The 22324-nt window shown below is 48.1% G+C and overlaps 1 protein-coding gene across 1 annotated transcript in view; it reads right to left on the bottom strand.

Annotated features, from left to right (window-relative positions):
• Positions 1-223: 223 nt before the first annotated feature.
• Positions 224-22324, bottom strand: part of LOC142297183 (ral GTPase-activating protein subunit alpha-2-like) — a 210810-nt gene continuing 188709 nt past the window's right edge. The window contains exons 22-23 of the mRNA XM_075341450.1: positions 6829-7022; positions 224-364 (exon numbers count right to left, since the gene is read on the bottom strand). Of these exons, the coding sequence (XP_075197565.1) occupies positions 224-364; positions 6829-7022 (335 nt within the window). The remainder of the gene's footprint in view (positions 365-6828; positions 7023-22324) is intronic.

Raw genomic sequence — 22324 nt, 5'->3', positions numbered from 1 at the left:
TAGCAAGCCCTCATACACTTACAGCTCGAATGAGGGGGGAAGAAGGGGAGGCGTTAAATGGTGACAAAAAATAAGATTTTATTTTTCTATTTTCATACAAAACACCTTTTTAAAGACACTAAAGTAATAAAAAAAAACCAACAAAAAAACTATACAAGACTGGTTGAGCTGTAATTGTACCAAAACAATTAGAAAGACCTTGCTTTGAGGACATTTAATTTTCTTATAGCAAAATGCAAATAAATCTTAAAATGAAACTACTTACCTTAAACAGCCAGGAGGCAAACATCCTAAGTGGTGGGATTAAAATGGGGGGTGCTGGGGAAGACTGATTGTCCAGACTGATAGATAGATTGTCTCTGATCTGGAATAAAAGAGAACAAAATAGATTGTATTATTATTATTAATATATATATATATTATATATATAAAATCTATATATATAATTGCCTTATTCTGTCTGTCTGTCTGTCTGTCATGCTTCAAAATTGTGTCCTTCCGGTGACATTGTGTCCTTACGGTGACACAAAGCTGATTGGCCGCTGGGCTCGCCATGGCCCCCGCCCCCCCACACGGATTGGCCTCTCGCCCCGGCTCTCTGCATGCCCGCCCCACTCACGCAATACACGCTCGCTCTGGCCCAACTGACACGTAGCTCCGACTCCCAGGTGAGTACACACACACACACACACACACACACACACACACACACACATCACACTCAGTCTCACACACACCTCACGCATCACATCCACACACTCACAACATCCTGGGATATCGTTTGCTTCTACACCGCTCCGTCAGGATCCCAGCAGCGCCAGACATAACCTTGCGATGCTGGGATCTTGACGGAGCCCGTGAACGCTGGTAACCATTATACACATCGGGTAACTAAGGTCCCTTAGTTACCCGAGGTGTATCATAGTTACCAGTGTACACCGGCTCACACTCACTCTCACACACACATCACACATACATCACATCGCATCCACATACTCACAGCATCCGGCGATATCGCTTGCTTCTCGGCTCGATACTGTGCTGTGAGCATCCAGGACCTGCCGGAGGATCACATGGCCAGAAGCATGTGATATCTCCGGATATTGTGAGTATGAGCGCGTATGTGCAATATCGTCAGTGTGTGTGTGTGTGTGTGTGTGTGAGTGTATGCGATCGGGTGTGTGTGAGTGTATGCGATCGGGTGTGAGTGTATGCGATCGGGTGTGTGTGTGTGTGTGGGTGTGGGTGTGAGTTTATGCGATCGGATCTGTGAGTATCGGCAGAGGAGCACGGCGTGCTGGAGGAGGCTGGGAGGAGAGAGGCTGACCTGGGGAAGGCTGGGATGGGGAGGCTGATGCTGGGGACAGAGAGGCTGATGCTGGGGACAGAGAGGCTGATGCTGGGGACAGAGAGGCTGATGCTGGAGACAGAGAGGCTGATGCTGGAGACAGAGAGGCTGATGCTGGAGACAGAGAGGCTGATGCTGGAGACAGAGAGGCTGATGCTGGAGACAGAGAGGCTGATGCTGGAGACAGAGAGGCTGATGCTGGAGACAGAGAGGCTGATGCTGGAGACAGAGAGGCTGATGCTGGAGACAGAGAGGCTGATGCTGGAGACAGAGAGGCTGATGCTGGAGACAGAGAGGCTGATGCTGGAGACAGAGAGGCTGATGCTGGAGACAGAGAGGCTGATGCTGGAGACAGAGAGGCTGATGCTGGAGACAGAGAGGCTGATGCTGGAGACAGAGAGGCTGATGCTGGGGACAGAGAGGCTGATGCTGGGGACAGAGAGGCTGATGCTGGGGACAGAGAGGCTGATGCTGGGGACAGAGAGGCTGATGCTGGGGACAGAGAGGCTGATGCTGGGGACAGAGAGGCTGATGCTGGAGACAGAGAGGCTGATGCTGGAGACAGAGAGGCTGATGCTGGGGACAGAGAGGCTGATGCTGGGGACAGAGAGGCTGATGCTGGGGACAGAGAGGCTGATGCTGGGGACAGAGAGGCTGATGCTGGGGACAGAGAGGCTGATGCTGGGGACAGAGAGGCTGATGCTGGGGACAGAGAGGCTGATGCTGGGGACAGAGAGGCTGATGCTGGGGACAGAGAGGCTGATGCTGGGGACAGAGAGGCTGATGCTGGGGACAGAGAGGCTGATGCTGGGGACAGAGAGGCTGATGCTGGGGACAGAGAGGCTGATGCTGGCGCAGCATGGCGGATGGAGCACGTTTGGGAGTGCGCAGCATGGCGGATGGAGCATGTTTGGGATTGCGCAGCATGGCGGATGGAGCACGTTTGGGATTGCGCAGCATGGCGGATGGAGCACGTTTGGGAGTGCGCAGCATGGCGGATGGAGCACGTTTGGGAGTGCGCAGCATGGCGGATGGAGCACGTTTGGGAGTGCGCAGCATGGCGGATGGAGCACGTTTGGGAGTGCGCAGTATGGCGGATGGAGCACGTTTGGGAGTGCGCAGCATGGCGGATGGAGCACGTTTGGGAGTGCGCAGCATGGCGGATGGAGCACGTTTGGGAGTGCGCAGCATGGCGGATGGAGCACGTTTGGAGTGCGCAGCATGGGGTATGCAGCACGATGGGGAGTGCGAGTATGGCGGATGGAGCACGTTTGGGAGTGCGCAGCATGGCAGATGGACCACGTTTGGGAGTGCGCAGCATGGCGGATGGAGCACGTTTGGGAGTGCGCAGCATGGGAGATGGAGCACGATGGGGAGTGCGCAGCATGGCGGATGGAGCACGTTTGGGAGTGCGCAGCATGGGGGATGGAGCACGATGGGGAGTGCGCAGCATGGCGAATGGAGCACGTTTTGGGAGTGCGCAGCATGGCGAATGGAGCACGTTTGGGAGTGCGCAGGATGGCGAATGGAGCACGTTTGGGAGTGCGCAGGATGGGAGATGGAGCACGATGGGGGGTACGCAGCATAGGGGATGGAGCACGTTTGGGAGTGCGCAGCATGGCGGATGGAGCACGTTTGGGAGTGCGCAGCATGGGGATGGAGCACGATGGGGAGTGCGGATTATGGCGGATGGAGCACGTTTGGGAGTGCGCAGCATGGCGGATGGAGCACGTTTGGGAGTGCGCAGCATGGCGGATAGAGCACGTTTGGGAGTGCGCAGCATGGCGGATGGAGCACGTTTGGGAGTGCGCAGCATGGGAGATGGAGCACGATGGGGAGTGCGCAGCATGGGGGATGGAGCACGTTTGGGAGTGCGCAGCATGGCGGATGGAGCACGTTTGGGAGTGCGCAGCATGGCGGATGGAGCACGTTTGGGAGTGTGCAGGATGGGAGATGGAGCACGATGGGGGGTGCGCAGCATGGGGGATGGAGCACGATAGGGAGTGCGCTGCATGGGGGATGGAGCACGATGGGAAGTGCACACCTCTCCCAACACACACACACACACACACGCGCGCACTGCACAACACACCACACACACACACTTGGAACCACAAACAACTGCCCTACACAGACACCCACACACACAGACAACGCTGCACACACAAATATACGCACATACCGCACAACACACACATTGCACAAAACATACCTCCCCCCAAAACACACACCACACACACAACGCTACAGACACACAGCGCTCCACAAACAACGCAACACACAAACAACACCCCTCTCACCCCCCATCACACCCAGACAACATCCAGAACATGTACAGCGCCCTACACAAACACTTGGTAACTACACACAACAACATCTATATCTACATCTACATCTACATCTACATCTACATCTACATCTACATCTACATATATATATATATATATATTATATATATAACAAAAATCATACATGAACTACACAATACGTAAATTCTAGAATACCCGATGCGTAGAATCGGGCCACCTTCTAGTATAATATATATATATATATATATATATATATATATATATATATATATATTATACTAGCAGCCTGCTGTGACCACGTGTGCCCGCTCATTACATATGCACGGCCATCCTCCCGCCCATTTCTCAGCGCAGAAGACGGCGCTGACAGGTGGGCGGGAGGACGAGCGGGGACGCGCGCATAGTAAAGAGCCGGTCCGCATCTTCACCCCTGCAAAATACAGCCTGGAGTGGTCGTCGTCGTCATCATCATCATCAGCGCGGGGTGCAGTGAATCAGTACACTCACCCGTCCCCGTGTGTGGAGCCGTTCCCCCGCAGCACGTGATGTCTTCCTGTCTGTGCGGCCAGCTGATCGGCACAGACAGGAAGACATCGCGTGCTGCAGGGTAACGGACGGACACACACGGACACACACACACACACACACGGACACACACACACACGGACACACACACTGACACACACACACACACACACACACGGACACACACACACACACGGACACACACACACACACGTCAGTGGTGCAGAGAGGAAGATGATCGGCTGCAGGGAGTGAGGAAAGTTGAGTATAAACGCTTGTTTTTTTTTCTCTGTGCTATAGGATACAGGCCATATACCAGGATGGTATATGAGCACGATGGGGGCATATAGCAGGATGGGAGTATATGAGCAGGAGGGATGGGGGGTATATGAACAGGATGGAAGTATATGAACAGGATGGGGTATATGAGCAGGATGGATGGGGGGTATATGAACAGGATGGAGTATATGAGCAGGACGGATGGGGGCTATATGAACAGGATGGGGGGTATATGAGCAGGACGGATGGGGGGTATATGAACAGGATGGGGGGTATATGAACAGGATGGGGGGTATATGAACAGGATGGGGGTATATGAACAGGATGGAAGTATATGAGCAGGATGGATGGGGGGTATATGAACAGGATGGGGGTATATGAACAGGATGGAAGTATATGAGCAGGATGGATGGGGGTATATGAACAGGATGAGGTATATGAATAGGATGGGGGAATATGAGCAGGATGCTGGTATATAAGCAGGATGGGGGTATATGAGCAGGATGGGGGTTTATAGCAGGATCATATACAAGGCAGGAGGATCATTACCAGGATGGGGTACCTTAGTAGAGAATTTGGGGTGTGTCATGACCACATTTTTTTGCTTAAAGTTTTATTTTCCTACTTTCCTCCTCTAAAACCAGGGTGCGTCTTATAGTCCGAAAAATACGGTGTGTGTATGTATATATATATATATATATATATATATATATATATATATATATATATATATATACACATATACACATATACACACACACACACACACACATATATACATATATACATACCCACATATACACACACACACGCAATTTCTTTTTCTTCTTCTGTATGTAAAGTTTTCATCCCTCATTCGCCAGAGTGTAATATGGTGCTGCCACCTACTGTTCACATTTCATAGTGCAGTTGACAAGTAATAGAGAAAGAACCTCTAACCAAATTTTTCATTTTGTACTGGAGACAAGTTGTTCTAGTAATAGTGGCTGCAGAGAGGAATAATCTATAACTTTTTAACTTTGCCTCTCCATTGTGGAGATATTAGCAATCACAGTATTTGTAACGTCATGAGCTAATTTTTGTGAAGTCCTAGTGGGTATTATTAGGTAGAAGCTTATACTGGCAGAGGAAGGTCTTCACTTAAAAAGTAATCTTAAATTTAGAAGAAGCCATCTCAGCCATCCATCCATGGTATAGCTTCTCAATCGCTGGAGTCCAACTGCTGGGAGCCCCACTGATCCCGAGAAGCGGGACTGGTGTGAATGGAGCTGTGGTAGAGCATTCGCACTGCTACTCTATTCATTTGTAAGTGCCTAAGAACAGCAAAGAGCCAAACATCTCCAATGATCCCATGAAGAATTAATTAATTTAGAGCCCCAAATCTTGGGGGTCCCGGCAGTTTGATCCCCAGTGACTGGAAACATTTTCCCTATCCTATAGATAGTTGATAACTTAGAAAGATTAGAATACACCTGAAACACAAGGTGTGATGTTTTTTAATCCAGTAGGTAACTGACAAATAGTATACTGGTCTTAAGCTTTATAAGTATAAAGGGTCCTTTCAAAAGACCACAGGACTTTCCATTAGGGCTCGTTGTAAAGGTAAGAACATTTATTTTAGAGAACTGGAAAACTTTTTGGGGAAATTCTGTCTATATTAACTTATAATTTCTTGATTAATGTACAAATTTCAGTACTACTTTATTAAATAATATAAAAGAGCCAATCTATTAAAGCTTTTATGGCAGAAAACTGGTGTAAAAGCTTTGAAAAGCCCCAAAAACATTGCGCAACAGAGTTGTGCACAAAGGTTTGACTTTTTCCATTTTCCCGCCAGTTGACTGCAGCTCAACTGGAATAATTACGGATGGGCCGGAGGGGTGGTCATACCGGTCAGGCCAAGTAATTTAAAAAGCCAGTGCTTCTAACGCCAGAAATACTACTATAGTCCCTGACCAGAGAACCATTTCTGGGGACACGCATCTCACAGAGTACATGTGACGAATTTATTAAGTAATGGGAGCCTCTCAATAAATTTGGCACATCGTACTCCAGAGATCTCTTTACTGGTGACGCCAGTCTTAATGAATCGGCCCACAGAGTCAGAGACGAGAGTATTGAGAGGCTCTTAATTCTGAGAACATACCAAACACCTATCTGACCCACCGCAGTCATTTTTAGTACATGTGAAAGACATTAACATATTTCCCAAAAGTTGTGTCATCACATTAAGATTTTGTTACTTAATTGTTGTGACTTTCTTCCTTAATTAATATTAGAGTGTTAATTAAGGACAGCAATTCAATCCCATGGCTTCTCTGATGCAGATTTCCCATTACTTATTGCCCGAGTGCACCGGAGTCTTACCTTCGCCAGCTTGTACCACAACTCGTAGAGGTAGCCAAACACCTTGGCATGGATTTTGGTGGACTGGATATTGTTCACATCTCCGAGTATTCCCAGGATTCTTCTCCACAAAACAGCTGCGGAGTCCGGATGCCAGCCGGAAAGGTTTCCACCAGCGATTATACTGCAGTCTCCAGCAAGACACTCACTGCTGTCTGGAAGGGAAGCAGAGTCGTAATGATAAGTGTCAGGTCTATAGCACTCCCCTAAAATACCGACTATGTACTAGTCCATAAAAACGTTACACCTGCCCGGCTAGACTTCAAGAAACATATAAATACTGAAGACAAAAGTACAAGTTTATTATTACCACTGTGCAAACATCTGCTCTCAGCAAATGCCGGTTAAGAAGGCCAGGCGGGATGATGACATTCACAGCACTAGTGTGCGGCAAGCAATGTTATATAGCATTTGCTGCAATCTTTCCATTTGCCTCTGAATAGTGCTTGTGAGGCCAGGTCCACCATTGTTTTGGAGTCTCCATTGATACGACGGACAACCTATCGAAAACCAAATGGGCTCCCTTATAGTCAATGGAGTCCATCTGGTGTCCATTGCGGGTCAGATCAATTTTCCTGCTCCATAATAGTGCCTGCAAATTCCAGCGTGACCGTAGCCTAAAAGGTTTCCTTTCTCCGTGTCACAGCCACCACCCCACACTCATGGAGGTCAGTAATAGCTGTATAACGCTACAAGTAGTGAGTGCATTAGAGTGGCCGTAGGCGAACAGTATCATCCTTCAAAGGGGCAGAGCCATCTCCGTAAGGATATTCAACCAACTAATTATCAGGGAAGCAGTGTGAAAGACACAACATTTTTAAGATCTATGAAGGTACAAGTGGTTTAGCCTCCAAAGATCATTAAAGCAGTTTCCACACAAAGTGAAAGAAGTTGTCCACTACTAGAACAGCCCCTTCTCATTCCTCATGTGCACCCCCATAAAAATAACAAAGCCTATACTCACCTCCAGTGCCGGCACGGTTCCAGCCATGTCAGAACTCGCGTTCCCGGGGCCCATGTAACATTGTGATGACATGCGAGCGCCGCAACCAAACAGTACCGGCTTCCTTCTCCCGCCTTCAGATGGTTAAGTAATTAACAGGAAGTGAGCGCTGCTGCCACTCACTTCTTAATTACTGAAAGGGAACCAACCACCAGGTTTTTCACATATAAAGTAAAGGCAGGGCTTTACTGGCGCTACAATTGTGAATCAAATCATACCTTCAGTTTAGAGATAGGATGTTTGATCGCAGAAAGAAAGCTTTATCAAAGGTCCAGAAATCAGTGCATTGGTTGAGTAACATGTGCATCGGGGCAGGACTTTGTGGGTCGGGTCTTCTGTAATGCTTTCTCCCCTTTAAAATGTTTCCCCTCTGCCACCGTGATTAATACTATGATCGGATTGTGCACAGTATTATTTTCCAGTTTTTCTCAAACTCTTCAACAAAATGATGCTGAAATCAGTGCATATGCGTACCGCAATCTCCAGCTATACCCTGCTATGTACTGTGTAATGGTAGTGTCTGACCATACAGGGACATGATCTGATCATACCACATCTCCTGGGCCGGGGAGGACGAAACAGTATAAAATACATTACAGTACGGGATCATAGCTGATTGTTTTTGTGAGGTAAAACATTTCCCAGACCGTTTTAGAACAAAATGTTTTACCTCAAAGAAAGAATTATTTGCGATCCCATTCTGTAATGTCTGGGTTTTTTTGGGGTTTTTTTTTTTTTTTTTTACTTCCTCCCCAGCTCAGTAGATGTGGTATGATCAGACCATGTCCCTGTACAGACAGACACGGCCATTACACAGTACAGAATAGGGACACATATATAAGATTATCTCAGCACAGGAACATTTTTTTCTTTTTTTTAACAGACCAAATTATGTAATATCTGAGCACAAGGCTCCATTTACCATTCTGAATCAGTTCCCCCTGGCTGACTGTTTCAGAGAAAAAAAAAACCTCACTAAATGATGTGCTCACTCTGGAAAAATGAACGAAAAACCTGCATTGCTGTAATCAAAATAATTTGCCAATGACATAACCTTCAAAAAGGATTTATAATTTAGGCCCTGTGCCCACACTCTGTTTTTACCCGCGGTTTTGCTGCAGAAATTTCTTGAGAAATGTTTGTAACCTTTCTGCAGACATTTCCCAGCAAAACCTATGGGGATAAAAATAGCTGTGCGCACACTGCGTTTTTTTTTCTCAAGAACATTCTTTCTGCAGAATTTCTTGAGAAAATTTCATGAGAAAATGTGCATGTCACTTCTTTTCCGCAGGTACCTGCGGTATTGCACTCCATTCACTGCAATATAAATCACGAATTACCGCGGGTATACCGCAGGTAACAAATGATGTGCGATATACCCTCGGTATAGCCTTGGTTTACCTACAGTAATGTTCATCACTGCCTGTGTTTTGCAGGGAAGTGATGTCATTATGACAGGAAGAGGAAGCGGAGCAGAGCATAAAACACACACACATCACACTCCCTGGACGCCGCACGGAAGCACTTCCGTGTGACCTCCGTCGGGTGCCCGTGCAGTCTGTGTCCCGCACCAGCCCCGCGGCTGCCTGCACTGCAGTGTCAGTGTCCGCCCGCACTGTCAGCAGCTTCTCACACTGCAGTGCTGGCAGCCGCGGGGATGACGAGCGCTGCTGTCAGGAGGTTAGATGAGGTCATTACCTGCTGTGACGATCTCCTGCTCTCCTGACGTCAGTGCTGTCACTGCCTTCCATTTCCCGCCCCGTTCTCACATCACGTCTCGCAGGCGGCCCGAGACTGTTACAAGCGGTGACGTCATGGGCTCTCGCAATACTGCGGAGAACGCGGCGGGCATAGAAGGCAGTGACAGCGCTGACGTCAGGAGTGCAGGAGATCATCACAGCAGGTAATGATCTCATCTATCCTCCTGACAGCAGCGCTCGGCATCCCCTGCAGTGACCTGGGCTGACCTATTGATGTTAGCTCAGGTCACTTCACTACTCTCCCAGCCAATGGGGAACATTCTGTTCTTCATTGACTGGGACAGTGACTATGGTATGGATCGTCGTGGGACCCCCTTATTGGATTACACCGGACCCGGATTTGATTGTTCTTTTCAATAAATTGGTGAAAGAGGGAATGTTTTGGGGAGTGTTTTTTCAAATAAAACTTTTTTTTGTTGTCTATTTTTTATTTCTTACTGACTGGGTTTGTGATGTCAGGTATCTGATAGATGCGTGACATCACTAACCCCAGGGCTTGATGCCAGGTGATATTACACATCTGGCATCAACCCCATATATTACCTCGTTTGCCACCGCACCAGGGCAACGGGATGAGTTGGGGCAAAGCGCCAGGATTGGCATATCTAATGGATACGCCACTTCTGGGGCGGCTGTAGCCTGCTATTTTTTGGCTGTGGAGTGTCCAATAACGGTGGACCTCCCTAGTCTGAGAATACCAGACCACAGCTGTCCGCTTTACCTTGGCTGGTGATCCAATTTGGGGGGAGACCCCACGTTTTTTGTTTTAAATTATTTAAAGTAAAATAACAGTGTGGGGTGCCCTCTGTTTTGGATTACCAGCCAAGGTAAAGCTGCCAGCTGTGGTTTGCAGGCTGCAGCCGTCTGCTTTACCCTAGCTGGCTACAAAAGATAGGAGGGACCTCACGTCGTTTTTTTTAATTATTTATTTATTTTTTGGCTAAATACAAGGCTAAGCACCCTTTAGTGCCACATGAAAGTCACTAAAGGGTGCCAGCTTAGAATATGCAGGGAGGTGGGACATTACATAGGTCTTTCTCATCTATTATCTATCTATTCATCTATCCATCTTTCCCTCGATCCATTATCTGTCTATCGATTATCTATATTATATATTGCAGTTACAGCATAAAAAAACCACAGAGACCAACCTGCGGAAAAAACGCGGCAAAAACGATGCATTTTCCCGCGGTTTTGGTGCGTTTTTTTAACCGCAAATGCGGTAATCGTCAACTCCCAGAAGTTTCTCAAGAAATTTTCTAGAGGAAAGTCACTTTTCTAGTGCGCACATAGCCTTAATCTTTAGTCACGCCTTAAGTTTTTCTCAGAAGTGATAAGTCTTCTGCGACTGGTTAATGGCCTTATACACACATTTTTGTTGAAGGTTGTTAAGTAAAGTAAGAAAACGGCTCAGGATCTGCCCAGTCTGTTATTTGGAACTGACAAGATGCAAGAACCCCGATATAGTTGTCGGCAAGTGGAGACCTTTTCGGTTTGGAGGAAATTCTGACTTCACTTTATATCTTCCATCATGTGTGGCTCTTTAACCCTTCCAGGAACTGGACATTTTCATTTTTTTGCGGTTTTGTTATATTTCTCTCTCCCAAGAGCCATAACTTTTCTTTTTCCATCTACATAGCTGTATGAGGATTTGGGTTTTTATGCAGGTCGAGTTGTTGTTGTTTTGAATTGAATTGTCAGAATTCACTTTTCCATATAATGTACTGGAAAATAGGGGGAAAAAAATATTCAAATTGGGTGCACTGGTGGAAAAAAAATCCCCAATTTCACCACTGTTTTGACCGGATGTAGGAGGGGCCGCGGGAGCAGGTACAGGTAATCCTAGAATGTATGGGCTCCTTCCAGGTTAGTGGGTGTGACCAGCTGGGTTAGTGAGCTTGGCGATATTTTCTCCCTTTCTCTACAATCATGCTCCCCCCCCACCCCACCAGGGCCCCCATGTGATAGGGGCCTGTTGAATGATGTCATACCTGGAAGGAGCCCATACACTCTAGCATCTACCGAAGACTGGTGAGTATAGCGCGCTTGCTTTACTTTTTTTTTTTTTTTTACTACCCGAGGGCCGGATCCAAGTCAATCCTGGCTCGGCCCAGCAGTCTGGTACTCTTGTACCCTTGCTGGTCTTGACATCTCAGAAAGAAGGGAATTTTGTTTACTTACCGTAAATTCCTTTTCTTCTAGCTCCAATTGGGAGACCCAGACAGTGGGTGTATAGCTACTGCCTCTGGAGGCCGCACAAAGAACTACACTTAAAAGTGTAAGGCCCCTCCCCTTCTGGCTATACACCCTCCCGTAGGAGTACGGATTCCTCAGTTTTAGTACCAAAGCAAGAAGGAGGAAAGCCAATAACAGTTTCAAAAACAAATTCAATCCGATAACAAGATCGGAGAACTTAAGAAACAACATGAACAACATGTGCACCCGAAAAACGAAACCCTAAGAACAAATAGGGCGGGTGCTGGGTCTCCCAATTGGAGCTAGAAGAAAAGGAATTTACGGTAAGTAAACAAAATTCCCTTCTTCTTTTTCGCTCCTAATTGGGAGACCCAGACAGTGGGACGTCCAAAAGCAGTCCCTGGGTGGGTAAAAAGATACCACATGAACGGGCTGTCAGACAGCCCTTTCCTACAGGTGGGCCACCGCCGCCTGAAGGACCTGTCTACCTAGGCTGGCATCTGCCGAAGCGTAGGTATGCACTTGATAGTGTTTGGTAAACGTGTGCAGACTCGACCAGGTAGCCGCCTGGCACACCTGCTGAGCCGTAGCCTGATGCCGCAATGCCCAGGACACACCCACGGCTCTGGTAGAATGGGCCTTCAGTCCAGATGGAATCGGAAGCCCAGCAGAACGGTATGTGTGAAGAATTGGTTCCTTGATCCACCGCGCCAGGGTGGATTTGGAAGCTTGCGATCCCTTATGCTGACCAGCGACTAGGACAAAGAGCGCATCAGAACGGCGTAGAGACGCCGTGCGAGAAATGTAAATCCTGAGTGCTCTCACCAGGTCCAACAGATGTAAACCTTTTTCAAATTGGTGAACTGGATGCGGACACAAAGATGGCAAAGTGATATCCTGATTGAGATGAAAGGAAGAAACCACCTTGGGAGAAAACTCTGGAATTGGACGCAGTACTACCTTGTCTTGGTGAAACACCAGGAAGGGAGATTTGCAAGATAACGCCGCTAGCTCGGACACTCTTCGAAGAGACGTGACCGCCACAAGAAAAACTACTTTTTGTGAAAGCCGAGAAAGGGAAACCTCTTTCAAAGGCTCGAAAGGCGGCTTCTGGAGAGCAATGAGAACCTTGTTTAGATCCCAGGGTTCCAATGGCCGTCTGTAAGGAGGAACGATATGACAAACTCCTTGGAGAAACGTGCGTACTTTAGAAAGCCGTGCCAAGCGCTTCTGAAAGAATACGGATAGCGCGGAGACTTGACCCTTAAGAGAGCTAAGCGACAAACCTTTTTCCAACCCAGACTGCAGGAAGGAAAGAAAAATTGGCAATGCAAATGGCCAGGGAGAAAACCCTTGAGCCAAGCACCAAGCTAAGAATATCTTCCACGTCCTGTGATAGATCTTAGCTGAGGATGGTTTTCTAGCCTGTCTCATTGTGGCAACAACTTCATGAGATAAACCTGAGGCCGCTAGGATCCAGGACTCAATGGCCACACAGTCAGGTTCAGGGCCGCAGAATTCAAATGGAAAAACGGCCCTTGAGACAGCAAATCTGGACGGTCTGGTAGTGCCCACGGTTGGCCTACCGTGAGATGCCACAGATCCGGGTACCACGACCTTCTTGGCCAGTCTGGAGCGACGAGAATGGCTCGATGGCAGTCGGACCTGATTTTCCGGAGAACTCTGGGTAACAATGCTAGAGGTGGGAACACATAGGGGAGTCGGAATTGCGACCAATCCTGAACCAAGGCGTCTGCCGCCAGCGCTCGGTGATCGTGAGACCGTGCCATGAAAACTGGGACCTTGTTGTTGTGCCGTGACGCCATCAGATCGACGTCCGGCGTCCCCCAGCGGCAACAGATCTGCTGAAACACGTCCGGGTGAAGGGACCATTCTCCTGCGTCCATGCCCTGGCGACTGAGAAAGTCTGCTTCCCAGTTTTCCACGCCTGGGATGTGAACTGCGGATATGGTGGACGCTTTGCTTTCCACCCACGTCAAAATCCGCCGGACTTCCTGAAAGGCTTGGCGACTGCGTGTTCCCCCTTGGTGGTTGATGTACGCCACCGCCGTGGAATTGTCCGACTGAATCCGAATCTGCTTGCCTTCCAGCCATTGTTGGAAGGCTCGCAGAGCAAGATAGATTGCTCTGATTTCCAGAACATTGATCTGCAGGGTGGACTCTTCCTGAGTCCACGTCCCCTGAGCCCTGTGGTGGAGAAACACCGCTCCCCACCCTGATAGGCTCGCATCCGTCGTGACCACTGCCCAGGACGGGGGAAGGAACGACTTTCCATGTGACAATGAGGTGGGGAGAAGCCACCAACGCAGAGAGTCCTTGGCAGTCTGAGAGAGGGAGACAGTCCTGTCGAGGGACGTCGATTTCCCATCCCATTGGCGTAGAATGTCCCATTGTAGAGGGCGCAGATGAAACTGCGCGAACGGGACCGCCTCCATTGCTGCTACCATCTTTCCTAGGAAATGCATGAGGCGCCTCAGTGAGTGCGACTGGCTCTGAAGGAGAGATTGCACTCCTGTCCGTAGCGAACACTGCTTGTCCAGTGGAAGCTTCACTATCGCTGAGAGAGTATGAAACTCCATGCCAAGATAAGTCAGAGATTGGGTCGGGGTTAGATGAGACTTTGGAAAGTTGATAATCCACCCGAAACTCTGGAGAGTGTCTAGTGCCACCTTCAGACTGTGTTGGCACGCCTCTTGAGAGGGTGCCTTTATAAGCAGGTCGTCTAGATACGGAATGACCGAGTGACCTTGCGAGTGCAGAACAGCTACTACTGCTGCCATGACCTTGGTGAAGACCCGGGGGGCTGTTGCCAGACCGAAAGGTAACGCTACGAACTGCAGGTGTTCGTCGTGTATGACGAAGCGTAGGAAACGCTGATGCTCTGGCGCAATCGGCACGTGGAGATACGCATCTTTGATATCTATTGATGCTAGAAAATCTCCTTGAGACATTGAGGCTATGACGGAGCGTAGGGATTCCATCCGGAACCTCCTGACTTTTACGTGTCTGTTGAGCAACTTTAGATCCAGGACGGGTCGATACGATCCGTCCTTTTTTGGGACCACAAACAGATTGGAGTAAAAACCGTGACCTTGTTCCTGAAGAGGGACGGAGGTCACCACTCCTTCCGCCTTTAGAGCGGCCACCGCCTGCAACAGAGCATCGGCTCGGTCTGGTGGTGGAGAAGTTCTGAAGAGTTGGCGGACGAGAACTGAACTCTATCCTGTACCCGTGAGACAGAATATCCCTCACCCAACGGTCTTTGACGCGTGACAGCCAAATGTCGCCAAAGTGGGAAAGCCTCCCACCGACCGAGGGTGTGGGAATCGGAGACTGCAAGTCAGGAGGACGCCGTCTTGGCAACGGTTCCTCCGGCTGTCCTTTTTGGGCGTGACTGAGACCTCCAAGAATCTGAGCGTCTCTGGTCTTTTTGAGTCTTTTTTGACGAGGCGAATTGGGACCTGCCCGGTCCTCGAAAGGACCGATAACCAGACTGACCCTTCCTCTGTTGGGGTTTGTTTTGTCTGTGTTGCGGTAAGGATGAGTCCTTACCCTTGGAGTGTTTGATGATTTCATCCAAACGCTCTCCAAACAATCGGTCACGAGAAAAAGGCAAATTGGTTAAGCACTTCTTGGAATGAGAATCTGCCTTCCAATGTCTCAACCACAGGGCCCTACGCAAAACAACGGAGTTGGCTGACGCCACTGCCGTGCGGCTTGTAGCGTCAAGAACAGCATTAATTGCGTACGACGCGAATGCCGCCATTTGCGAGGTCAATGGTGCTACCTGCGGGGCAAATGCACGTGTGAAATGGATTCTCTCGTGCTGCGAAGCTGACTCCTCTACAAGAGGAGCTGGTGGGGAAATATTTAACATCTTATTGATGGACGCTATAAGATCATTAACTATGGCGTCACCATCTGGTGTATCTAGATTGAGAGCGGTCCCAGGATCAGAATCCTGATCAGTTACGTCCGCCTCATCACCCATAGATTCATCTCGCTGGGATCCTGACCATTGAGATGAATGTGAAGGCCCCTCATAGCGAGCCCGCTTAGGTTGCCTGGGGCCATCGTCCGAGTCAGAGTCTTCACCCTGAGGTGTATGTGCCCGTCCCGGAGCTTGGAGGTAATTCAGCTGAGGGGGACCAGGGGGCAATGATTGCACAGTGTCCGTGGCCTGAAGTACAGGCCTAGCTCGCAATGTGTCAAGAATTTGTGACATAGTGAGAGACATTCTGTCAGCAAAAGCTGTAAACTCAGTTCCTGTCACCTGGACAGCATTCACAGGTGGTACACCCTGGGTCACGTCCAGCAGAGGTCCCGACTGTGCAAGTGCCGCAGGGGCCGAGCACTGCACACAATGGGGGTCAGTGGAGCCTGCCGGTAGAAAAGTCCCACATGCGGTACAGGAAGCATATAATGTCTGTGCCTTGGCACCCTTGCGTTTTGTGGACGACATGCTGTTGGCTCTCTGCAATGTGAGAGAGTCTATAGCCAAAGGGCGACCAGCGCTATGCAGTACAAAGTATTTGCAGGAACAAAATACTAAGATTACTACTGGCACAAGAGGGGGTGAGCCCTGAGGGCTGCTTACCGCCCGCTGAATAGCGGGTAAGAGGCGCAGAATTCCTTGTCTGGGTCTCCCTGGCTCCCCTCTGCAGCTCAGCGTGTCAGCAGGAATGGCTGCCGGCGTCTGTGGAGAGGGGCGGTCCGTGGGAGTTCCCAAACAAAAGTGCGGGAAACAGTGTCCCCTCTGTGCCTATTGTGAGGGCTGGAGTATGTAAAAACGACTCCAGCCCTCAGCGCTGATGCACTGACCAGCGTCCCGCCCCTCTCCTGACTGGCAGGTCTGGGGGCGGGAACGAACGGAACTAGGCCGCAAAAGCCGGGGACTCGAGTTATCAGCGCGGCCGCCGTAAAAGCGCGGCCCGCGCTGAAGTCCCCGGTGCACCACAAGTGCCAGCCGCGCCGCAGTCCCAGCGGCCGGCGCGACCGTTTCCCAAAAGTGTGCCTGCTTCAGCGAAGCTGAATGAGGCCATGGCACAAGCGCCGCAGCGCTGATGTCCCCGGCGCACTACAACACCCAGCATGCTGCGGTGTGAGCGCCAAACGCACGGGGACACAGAGTACCTTGAGGAAGCAGGGCCATGTCCCTGATGTACTCCGCTCCATCCAGCATCTTCTCCAGGGGCTGTAGATGGAGCACGGTCTCAGTGCCTGGAGACCAGTAAATCCCACTTCACCCAGAGCCCTGTAAAAAGGGATGGGGAAGGAATCAGCATGTGGGCTCCAGCCGCCGTACCCGCAATGGGTACCTCAACCTTACAAACACCTCCGACATACAGTGGGGTGAGAAGGGAGCATGCTGGGAGCCCTGTATGGGCCCTCTTTTCTTCCATCCGACATAGTCAGCAGCTGCTGCTGACTAAAAACAATGGAGCTATGCGTGCGTGTCTGACCTCCTTCGCACAAAGCTAAAACTGAGGAATCCGTACTCCTACGGGAGGGTGTATAGCCAGAAGGGGAGGGGCCTTACACTTTTAAGTGTAGTTCTTTGTGCGGCCTCCAGAGGCAGTAGCTATACACCCACTGTCTGGGTCTCCCAATTAGGAGCGAAAAAGAAAAATGCTGTAAAAAACGCTACAAAAAACGCCAAGCAGATGACTCCCAGGAGACATCCTGTCACAGGATCAGGTTTTGGTCAGGAAAAAACTCTGCAAAAACGTCCTGTGTGAACATAGCCTAACTGCGCGCGCCTTCTATGAAGTTTTTGAAGCAAATCTGCACTAAAAAAGCTTCATTGTAAATATAGCTTAAAACAGTTCTAAAAGTATTCTACGCTCACCACTGCCTCTGAATTATCAGGCACTTTGCATCTGCAGAAAGTGAGAGTAATATTCCAATAAATGTGCTACTTAAGTATCTTAGTGACAATCAATGGTGGAATATTTGGCTGAAATGACTAGCCAAACACTGGAGCTCAGTAAGAGTCGCATTACAGATCAGACATTGTCTCTAGCACAATAGCGGAGTGCGGCGTCCGTTTTCCATGGAGCGACACTGTGCCAGCTGAATGTCTAACAGTTGAGTCTCTCTGGAAACATCATTTCAGAAGCTGAGACTCTGAACAAATCCTCTCAGACCATAAAAGAGTTTGGTGTCTTCTCCAACAATGAGGTGAAACAAAAAAAAAAGCCATGAATGTGTAGATGCTCCTACATGTGGGAGCAAGTTCCAGCTTTGCATTTGCCGATGCCAGAATGAATAAGATAAGTGGTATCTTAAATGCTATAGAGCAGTGCCAAGAGCATGACAATGGAAGGATTCCTATTGATAGACAGGGCTGACGGCCGACGCTTTGCAGCCTCCTAGCACCTGTCTTTTCTACCTTACACTTTTCTTTTAATGAGCGACGAGGAGCAGCAGCTGCTTAGGGTAAATTAAAGTGCGTATCTAAGGGGCTCGCCTCCGATCTATTGCATATATGGAAGCGTATGAATATCCACAATGCTGATAAATACAGCCGCCATTCATCCTGCGGGTTATAGGAATACAAGACGCTGGGCAGCAAAGTGCACAGCAAGGAGAGATAACAGCGTCTATGTCAACAGTGTTGCTGAATGGGTTAAATCAGGATCCGAGGATGGAGAATGTAGGAACACCTGCCGGCAGCTGCAGGTGACTGTCAGGAGGCGAGTCGTGACTCTGGACAAAGCGCCAGCACTGTGCACCTCCAGAGCCGGGCGGAGGCAGCTGAGCAAGACCCACACAAAACAGCCTTTGTGCCAGCTCATCTTCATTTATTCTTATTACGCTCCAATTGGAGCAGAATATATGAGGCACGGGCTGAAAGCCCCCCAAAGACCCCGAAATACCGCAAACTACTACAGCACAAAACCACAAGTCAAGTTTTCTAAGGATGTCCAGGGTGGCACAAAAGCTTACTTTTACTAAAAGCTTTTTTACCTTTTTACACCATGGCCATTTTCCATTTTTTGCTTTTTTTTCCATTTTTTTTTCTCGCCTTCTTCCAAAAGCCATTAACTTTTTATTTTTCCGCCAGTAGGGCTTGTTTTTTTGCAGGGCTAGTTGTACTTTTCAATTTTACCATGATATGGTAAAACTGAGCGTGCAGTATGATTCTCCAGGTCAGTACAAGTACAAAAATGTAGAATTTTTTAAAAAATGTAAGTAGTGAAAAAATGTGAGTAATTTAAAACATAATCATTCGCTTTTGTCGCCACTTTCCGAGACCCGTAGTGTTCTCATTTTTTGGGATTTTAGGCTCAGTGAAGGCTTACTTTTTGTGCCCTGCACTGACGCTTTTGTTTATACCATTTTTGGGTAGATGTGATGTTTAGATCACCTGATATTGTATCTTATTGCAATGTTGCGGCAACTCAAAAAAAAAAAAAAATGAAACTTAATTCTGTCGGTTTTATTTTTTATTGTTATGCTGTTCACCAAATCAGATAAATGTATTTATATTTTAATAGATTAGACATTTTTGATATTTATTTTTTATTGGTTTATTTTCAATGGGGCAAAAGTGGAATACTTGAACTTTTGCGTTTTTATTTTCATATTTTTACAAACTTATTTTTTATTTATTTTTTTTTTCACTTCATCCGCACCACTCTGTACAACAAAAGTGAGGACTTCCTATGAATGCCGGCCTGCAGCCAGTGTTCACGGGAGGATCATAATGACAGACACAGGGGCCATCAGCTGAACCCTAACTGTCGTAACAAGCTACCAGCGCCCTGTGATCATGTCACGAGCCCCCCGATGTTAGCAGGGATTTAAGTGCTCCTTGCCGGCACATGATAATTCCTGTAGTCAGAGATTGACAGCAGGATTTAACTGGTTAAAAGCCACGTGTGGATCAATGATCCGCCAGCGACTGTTAGAGACACATAATGGCTAATTAAGTCAGTAGTCTTTTGCAGGGAATGATGCGGGCTCGGTGTTTGAGCCTGCATCAAAGGCAGGGATACAACAGATGACATAAATACACCTCATATGTTGTGGAGTTAAATTTCCATGTAACTGTAATAATTTAAAATTATTTAAAGGGCTGTTCCCATCAAAGTGATGGCAGAAAGCTACGATATGCCGTAACTTTATTATTGGAGGAGGTCTGATCGCTGAGATGTCAAAAATACTTGAAATTAAGGGGTCCCATGGATAGTTTAGCACTAGAGCCCCGTCTGAATTTTGCTAGCGCATGTGCCCTGCCGCTCTGCTGCTGCAAAGTAAGTGCTTACACAGAAGAGCCGGATCAGGATGCCTATGCAAGTCTGTCTTTGTTAGACTGGGTTTAAATGAGCGTATAAAAAAATTGGCTATTTTTCAGCTGATGTTCATCCAGTTTGCAATCAGTAGGCAATCGTACAGCATCAGCTTTTTACAGTTGTTAACTGTCACAGGACAGAATACTAAATTGTAGTGTTATCTGTATAAAAAAAACAAAAAAAAAAAAACACCTGTACCAAAAATATCCTGGGTGCACGGCAGCCTGAGCCAGAACAGTGGAATCCAAAATAGAAAAAAAATGTTGGCACTCAGTCTTCTTAAAATTAATAAGTTATTGGAAATCCAAGTGGAAAAGAATGGCAATAGACTCAAACTAACGCATTTCGGAGAACAAGTCCCTAGTCATATCTATGATTAAGGAATTGTAGTCCGAAAACACATCAGCGAGGTTGATGATTTTATTGACATTTTGCACATGGATTTCCAGTTAAGTATTGATCCTGGAAGACGGAGTGCCGGCATTCTTTCTATTATAAATTTGAATAGGAGTATGAACAGATACTGGGGGAAAACCTAAAGCATGCGGCGATATTTCTCAGGTACAGATTTGGATTATGACAACAAAACAAACGCTCATCAGCACTGCTTCATTGAATAAAATAGGTTTGAGTGCTGTCTGTTTTTTTTTCCCCACGGATAGCACTTGGACTGAAAACACAGTTACCGTATTTTTCGTTTTATAAGACGCACCGGATTATAAGACGCACCCCAAATTTGGAGAGAAAAAAAAAAGTGAAAAAAAAATATGGGGTCCGTTTTATAATCTGGTGGTGTCTTACCAGGGAGAGGGGGCATCAGCGGAGCGGGAGTCACAGAAGACAGAGGCGCACTGGAGTACGGTGACACTGGTAATGTTACAGAGGGAGGCCCAGATATTCACTGCGGTCTCTGCTCTGTGCGGGGCCCGGTGACGCTGCTCTGTGTGGGGTACGGTGACGCTGCTCTGTGCGCGGGGGAGGGGGGGGCGATGAGTCACCCGCCAGCCTGAAGATGTCGGCGGTCTATGGTGAGTGCTTCAATTAATGGCTGTCGGAGTCGGCGCCTGCGCAGATGAGAGCTTGAGCTGAGAGCTCCATCTGCGCAGGCAGTGACTCTAAGCGTGATTATTTGAATCTCTGACCGCCAAAATGATCGCCCGCCGCACAGAGCAGCCGCGCAGAACATAGCAGCCACGGGCCGGGCCGAGCAGAACAGGGCAGCCGCGCTCCGAGCTGAACAGAGCAGCCGCGCACCGAGCAGAACAGAGCAGCCACACGCCGAGCACAGTGGCGCCACTGATGCACACAACAGCGCCGTACTGACCAGCGCCGGCAGCACCCGGTAAGCTACATTCAGATTTTAAGACGCACCCCTCATTTTCCTCCCAAATTTTTGGGAGGAAATGTGCGTCTTATAATCCGAAAAATACGGTATGTGAATTTGGTCTTAGTAAGAGAAAGAACAAAACCCTTGTACAATCTCATCTTCCCTCACCTTGTGGGTAGGGGGCTATTAATGGCAGTAAAACCAGATATCTTTACTTTGGTTTAAAATTTACTCATGATACCATGTCGTTCAAATGTGGACTGACGCGGGTGGATGCCTATCTACCTAGTAGCCACAGGATAGGTGGGTATCTATCCACCGTGGCACAGTTTCGATGCAGCAGTAGTCGAGTCTGCAAACCACATCATCATTCATTCCTTATGGGATAGCAGAACAAAGCCAAGCCCAGAGTTCAACTCATGCAGCCGCAGAGAGAATGGAGCAGCTGGGTGCCTGCATGGGTTAAAATGGAGAACAGAAGTGATTAGTGGACATCACAGTAGTCCCTCATCAACTTAGTAGTTTTCAACAGTGGTTTTTGACAGATAGATCTTATTTAAAAACCCATTTAAAATCCATGAAAATGAATTTTCTGGCCTATTTGTAGACATCCCACTACGCCAAACCATACGTATCTGGATTAGGAATAAAGGGATCTCATGAATTACAGGAACCTTAATTCCTGGCAATAGGAAAGCACAATCTTCTCTTGTATATCGGGGCATGATCTTTGTTTACATGGATGGCAGGCAGGATGAGACTATGGAAGAGACCTGAACGTTTAGGGTGAAGGAGTCTGAGATGCGGGAGATCACCGAATTTCTAATCAGAAGTGTCACAATACAGAACCGAA

This window comes from Anomaloglossus baeobatrachus, chromosome 3 (genome assembly GCF_048569485.1).
Source record: "Anomaloglossus baeobatrachus isolate aAnoBae1 chromosome 3, aAnoBae1.hap1, whole genome shotgun sequence".
Taxonomy (NCBI): Eukaryota; Metazoa; Chordata; class Amphibia; order Anura; family Aromobatidae; genus Anomaloglossus; species Anomaloglossus baeobatrachus.
The sequence above is the reverse complement of the archived record's forward strand: the minus strand, read 5'-3'. Positions and strand labels throughout refer to the sequence as shown.